The sequence below is a fragment of the Girardinichthys multiradiatus genome, chromosome 23, assembly GCF_021462225.1.
Source record: "Girardinichthys multiradiatus isolate DD_20200921_A chromosome 23, DD_fGirMul_XY1, whole genome shotgun sequence".
NCBI classification, from domain to species: Eukaryota; Metazoa; Chordata; class Actinopteri; order Cyprinodontiformes; family Goodeidae; genus Girardinichthys; species Girardinichthys multiradiatus.
In genome coordinates this window covers 23106223-23112923 of record NC_061815.1, presented here as the reverse complement: position 1 = coordinate 23112923, position 6701 = coordinate 23106223, and the positions used below count along the sequence as shown (strand labels likewise).

Genomic DNA, 6701 nt, shown 5'->3' with positions numbered 1-6701 from the left:
ACTAAATGTTGCATGGATTGCATGGAAAGATCTCACCTTATTTTGACACTGTTCTCTGAATATTTCAAAGTAAATCTGTACAGTATCTGAAGGCAATGTAGTTTCAGCATCATCATCTTTTTAAACTGGACAATGCCTTCCCGCATCTATCGTAAACTCAAGGTAATGATGAAGTAGGTACTATTATCATTATTGGTGGAGACTGGCTACCCTTTCAGGTTAGATGATTAAATCTTTAAAGGTCAATCAGGAGATTGAATAAAAGACCTCCTGAGATTAATCACTGAATGTTGTTTGTTGGCAAAGCTTTCATTCTCTCTGTGAATAAATGCTTAAATTAGGAAGATAAGTTTTATTCAAGTTTAAATGCACAAAACTTGATCAATTTTAACAAACTGTTACTGGTAATTACAAACAGCGTTAAAAAAAAACAGTGTGACCGTTTAACGAGCCAAGGACTTTTCAGACTGCTTAGAAACAATTCATCAGTCTGTGGAGTGTGACAGCTTCCTCTTTCTCAACCAAATTTGTGGTTCCTCCAACACAGAGCAAACAATTTTAAACCCTGCTTAGTTTCGCTCATAGAGAGCTATGCATTAAGAGCCTAAGCTCATTTAAATTTCTCCAAACAGAAATACAGCATCAAAAATTAAAAGTCAAGCCACTAATCAAAAAGTACAAAGAAATAAAACTTCGTTGTTAGTAATATACAGTCTCTAGTTAATGTAATTCTAGGATACATGTGCTTAAATTATAAAAAAAAAAAAGAACAGAGAGATGCAGAGATGTACATATATCACCCGTCACATTTCATAGTTAATGACAATATTTAGTTTTTTCCAGTAGGTGGCACTGTGCCCACGACTGTGAAACATCACAATTATTTCATAGCAAACACAAATAAATTAAAGCAGATTAATTAATTTTAGGAATCAACATTTATCATCAACACCATCAGTGAGACATTGTAAGCTGCTTTAGTGAGATTATTTTTTCCCTTTTTAGTTTTAAAGAATTTTCTATTTGCATGATTTAAAATAGCTGATGAAAAGACAACAATATGGAGAGATTTATAACATGAAGTAAATTCAGAAGACATTTCTTGTATCCTCTGTTGTTCTGGCACTGAGCATCATTTATCCACCGGGATGGTGTTGTAAATATTCTCAACGGTGAAGATGCTGAACTGCTGAGGCGCCGTCGTCCTCCTCGCCAGAACCTTCCTTCCTGCTTTGGAGAAACGCAGTGATTAGATGTGTTTTCAGTCTGAAGAAGGACGATTAGTGTCACATGAATCCGGAGAGCAGATGGATGAGTCACAATCTATAAACCGTTGCACGCTTACTGATGATGAGGATTAGGATTATGGTGAGGAGGAAAATAGCTGCAATCCTTCCAATGTTGCTGTTATTTAATAAGACTCCGAGTATTTCCTGCAATAAAAAAATTTACCTTATCACAAAAAACACGAGCAATTGTCAATTAATTATACAGGTCCTTCTCAAAATATTAGCATATTGTGATAAAGTTCATTATTTTCCATAATGTCATGATGAAAATTAACATTCATATATTTTAGATTCATTGCACACTAACTGAAATATTTCAGGTCTTTTATTGTCTTAATACGGATGATTTTGGCATACAGCTCATGAAAACCCAAAATTCCTATCTCACAAAATTAGCATATCATTAAAAGGGTCTCTAAACGAGCTATGAACCTAATCATCTGAATCAGCGAGTTAACTCTAAACACCTGCAAAAGATTCCTGAGGCCTTTAAAACTCCCAGCCTGGTTCATCACTCAAAACCCCAATCATGGGTAAGACTGCCGACCTGACTGCTGTCCAGAAGGCCACTATTGACACCCTCAAGCAAGAGGGTAAGACACAGAAAGAAATTTCTGAACGAATAGGCTGTTCCCAGAGTGCTGTATCAAGGCACCTCAGTGGGAAGTCTGTGGGAAGGAAAATGTGTGGCAGAAAACGCTGCACAAGAGAAGAGGTGACCGGACCCTGAGGAAGATTGTGGAGAAGGGCCGATTCCAGACCATTAGGGATCCGGGGAAGCAGTGGACTGAGTCTGGAGTAGAAACATCCAGAGCCACCGTGCACAGGCGTGTGCAGGAAATGGGCTACAGGTGCCGCATTCCCCAGGTCAAGCCACTTTCGAACCAGAAACAGCGGCAGAAGCACCTGACCTGGGCTACAGAGAAGCAGCACTGGACTGTTGCTCAGTGGTCCAAAGTACTTTTTTCAGATGAAAGCAAATTCTGCATGTCATTCGGAAATCAAGGTGCCAGAGTCTGGAGGAAGACTGGGGAGAAGGAAATGCCAAAATGCCAGAAGTCCAGTGTCAAGTACCCACAGTCAGTGATGGTCTGGGGTGCCGTGTCAGCTGCTGGTGTTGGTCCACTGTGTTTTATCAAGGGCAGGGTCAATGCAGCTAGCTATCAGAAGATTTTGGAGCACTTCATGCTTCCATCTGCTGAAAAGCTTTATGGAGATGAAGATTTCATTTTTCAGCACGACCTGGCACCTGCTCACAGTGCCAAAACCACTGGTAAATGGTTTACTGACCATGGTATCACTGTGCTCAATTGGCCTGCCAACTCTCCTGACCTGAACCCCATAGAGAATCTGTGGGATATTGTGAAGAGAACGTTGAGAGACTCAAGACCCAACACTCTGGATGAGCTAAAGGCCGCTATCGAAGCATCCTGGGCCTCCATAAGACCTCAGCAGTGCCACAGGCTGATTGCCTCCATGCCACGCCGCATGGAAGCAGTCATTTCTGCCAAAGGATTCCTGACCAAGTATTGAGTGCATAACTGTACATGATTATTTGAACGTTGACGTTTTTTGTATAAAAAACACTTTTCTTTTATTGGTCGGATGAAATATGCTAATTTTGTGAGATAGGAATTTTGGGTTTTCATGAGCTGTATGCCACAATCATCCGTATTAAGACAATAAAAGACCTGAAATATTTCAGTTAGTGTGCAATGAATCTAAAATATATGAATGTTAAATTTTCAACATTACATTATGGAAAATAATTAACTTTATCACAATATGCTAATATTTTGAGAAGGACCTGTAGATTAGATCTGTGCCTTTTATTTCTAGTATGACATCAGAATATTTTTTTCTACTAATAGACATTATTTAGCATTTTCTTTGTGCTAATAATACCTATAAAAAAACATATTTTAAGGTATGATTATTTTTTGTCACATTGCCCCCAAGTTGAAACGTCCCTAAAACAGAATAGATGTGCAACATATTAACAAATGTCATGTCCAAGCTTTATTTTACTTCTTTTTGACAATCATAAAAACATGGATGATGTCAAAATGTTAGACTACAATAAATTTGCAAATCAAAGCCTAGGTTTAATCAATTAGCTCAAGGGCTGTTCTGTTTCCCCTTATTTCACTGGATTCTTCCGAAAAGACAAAATGTTTCCTTGAGTTGGACACATGATAAATTGCTGAAACTGTGGCCAAACTTTACAAAACAAAGAAACTTAGCAAAGTCTTTTTTCGGCACATTAGATTCCCATTGTTCTTAATAAAATTGACCGATAATTATACTCGATCTGTTTTATTAATGTCCTCTTACCTCATTGGTTGAGCCTGTAGCGTTCATCTCATCTGAAATAAATATTTCTGTAAGAAATGTATTATTAATTTGATCCATCCAGTATCAAAGTTTAATATTTGAAGTAAAACATTCAACTAATGTAAACACAACACCTTCCATAAGACCTGGAATGTAAAGAAAATAAAAAAATTTATTTTGTTAATTGATTTTTTTATTCTACTGGTGATTGTCAGTAAATTAGACTACTACCAAATAGTTAACTGATCAAAAATAAAATGTGTATATTGCATAGATTTAATACAAATAGACTGATATATTTCAATCTTTTCTGTTAATTCTGATGATTTTTGTTTTTTAGAAAATCCACCGAATACATATGAACAATAAAAAAGGTTTAGATACAAATGCCAGCCTACTGAAAAGTATGCACAGGGACATACTCAATACCACTTTTTTACTCACTTTTTACTCAATACCAGGTCAAGGTTCTTTTTGCATGACACCCTGATGACTGCCTGTTTAACATAACGAATGCAACAGTTGTAGTTAATTTTCTGGATCCATCTGTGTGGTGACTCTTGAAGCCTTCTGTCCATTTCTTATGAATATTCCCCTTGAGTGGACTTTATTCACAGTCCTCAGAAGGCTATGGTCATCCTGTTGCTTGTGTACCTGTTTGTACTATGCTTTTTCCGTCTCCTCAACTTTCAGTGAAAATGCTTGGACACCGCACTCGGTGAACAATCAGCTTCTTTAGAAATAACTTTTTGTGGCCTATAGCTCCTTGTGGGGGGTGTCATTGACTGTCTGTTTGACTACTGTCAAGCCAGCAGTCTTCCCAAAGAAAACATCAATATTTACAGAATTAAACAGTTGGAAATTAGCACTCATTGGCATTACTGTGTGCAACGAATTGTTAAATTAGTTTTCCTCCCTGACCTGAATTACTAAAATAAATTACATTTTAAATCATAATTATAAAGATGCACCTGTGCTTTCTCTTTGTAGAGTTAATGATTACTTACTTTTGTTCGCTGAATGAATTAGTTTTATGGTTAAATTTACCACCATATTTCTGTTTTTATGTTTTAGTACAGAAAAAGATCCAGCCTTTAAAATAAGAGAATTAACACATATTCTTGAGAAGAACATTTAAATTTTTTTTGGATAAATTAGGAATAAAACTTGCAGTGTAAAAGAAAGTAACTGAACATGAAGAAAAAAACCATCTTGCAAAATTCTAATCAGCAAGAAGTTCAAAAACACCTAAAACTAGCCTTTTTAACATCTTTAATTATTTTTAAAAGCACTGTTCAGTTCTACATCATATTTGGCCAAAATTATATATATATAAAAATGCAATTATAGCTCTTAGTATTCACATGCAGCTGCAGAGCTAGATGTTACAGAACCCTGCTGTGGGGTTCTGCACAGCAGGAACCCCACACCATTGAGTAGTTCCCAATGGTACCTCAAGATTGCATATAACATGCATTTTACCACACTTGCTACTTTAACACACTGACCTATTGCACAATTTATTATGCTTCAACAAGTCAAATATAGAAGAGGAACTAATGAGCTCTTAAACTGGTTTTGTTTACTGTGAGGCAATTGATTCCATCTAACAGAGTGCTAATGGTTGTCGGTTGTATTTTGCTTAGAAAATATGTGAGGGGTCATTCCCTATCTACTATCATCTACTATCCTGTACTATCCTGTAGTTGCCTGGAATGGCTGGTATTCCTTCGCTGGCATCGCTTTCACAGTGGCATACATCAGATGAACCAGTTTAGTAGTTGCCAATACCATGCTGTTCCTTTTAGCAAGCATTACCTTCTTCCATGATCAGGTGTATGTTGATCTTATGGTCGTTAAACACCCCAGGAATTTCCACCCTGCAGCCGTAGTTGCCAGCATCTCCTCTCTGAGCATTAAGAATGGTCAAGGAAACGTTGCCCTGCGTCACTTGGCTCAGCAGCTGGTACCTGGGGGACTCTCTAAAAGTCACATCCCCATAATACGACGAGAGGATCATGTTGTTGCACTTGAATTGGGGCACCTTCCCGTGTCCCCAGCAGAAACTTAGGATTCCATTAGCTTGGGCATCATATGTGCAGGGCAAAGTAACATCCTGCCCGATGTAACCAGTGACTTTGAGGGTGCAGGAAGACACTGTGAAGAGAAGGGATGATAGATCAAACATAAACACATAAAACACATAAAAACCCACATACCCTTCAGCTAACGAGCAAGCTACAAATAACATCAACTAAAAAAAGGCTAAAACATTGATTTACCTTGGATCAGGATGAGAAGGAAAGGAACAGAAGCACCAAACATGAGTGTAGGGTATTGTAAAACCATGTCCTAAAGAGATGTTACAATTTCAGCCCCCACATACAGGGCAGGACACTTTCTTACCAAATCTTGAAGTTCCCTTTTAAAAAGAATCAGGAAGGAAATCATTGCGGTCCCTGTCCACATGTTGATCTAAATTCTGAGCAATAAACCCTCTGGAATCATGATATCTGTTGTGAAAAAATATACAGTGATCAATGAAAAATGTTGATGCAGTCCTTGGTGTCTTCAGAAAGGGAAGTGGTAAATACCAAACAGATGACACAAGCTTTAAGAGAAAACATGGTACATGAGTAACTTAACTAACACAATCAGGTTTCAATTATGCTGTTTTTAGATGTGCAAAAATGATGACTGCTGTTTTTACTGAGATGGAAATGTGTTATTTTCATACAGATATACATGTTTTCAATAGAATCTTCTCTTTAGGTGTAATATAGGAATATATCTGAGATATTTGTTATTTTTTGGCTGGCATGACTTCTCCAAGCTATTAGGTGATGTCAGCATTAAAACAGATGAGCGTTATGTATTCATTCTCTCACTTCTAGACATTTCCTGGTCTCTCCAAACATTGGTTTTGCTGTTTAGCTCTGCTTTACTGGTAAAAAGAAAAGAAAATGCTTAGCAGACTCAGTACACTCCAAAGAATGATACACAAGCCCGACAGCTTTGTTTCTGTCAGGACTGATTGCAGAGTACACTGCCTTTTTGTTTTCCATTGTTTGTTTTGAA

At 37.4% G+C, this 6701-nt stretch overlaps 1 protein-coding gene across 4 annotated transcripts; it reads right to left on the bottom strand.

Annotated features, from left to right (window-relative positions):
• Positions 1-337: 337 nt before the first annotated feature.
• On the bottom strand, positions 338-6120 carry LOC124859951 (hepatitis A virus cellular receptor 1 homolog). 4 transcript variants are annotated; one of them, XM_047352869.1, is made up of 5 exons: positions 5906-6120; positions 5442-5780; positions 3624-3655; positions 1346-1433; positions 338-1227 (listed from the first exon to the last, which is right to left on the bottom strand). In XM_047352869.1, the coding sequence occupies exons 1-5, from the start codon at positions 5970-5972 to the stop codon at positions 1133-1135; spliced, it is 621 nt and encodes a 206-aa protein (XP_047208825.1). In that variant the 5' UTR covers positions 5973-6120; the 3' UTR covers positions 338-1132. The 4 variants fall into 4 exon arrangements, with proteins under 4 accessions (XP_047208825.1, XP_047208824.1, XP_047208823.1 ...); XM_047352868.1 differs by having other exon boundaries at positions 338-1230; positions 5906-6110; XM_047352867.1 differs by having other exon boundaries at positions 3624-3670; positions 5906-6101.
• Between the last annotated feature and the right edge of the window lie 581 nt (positions 6121-6701).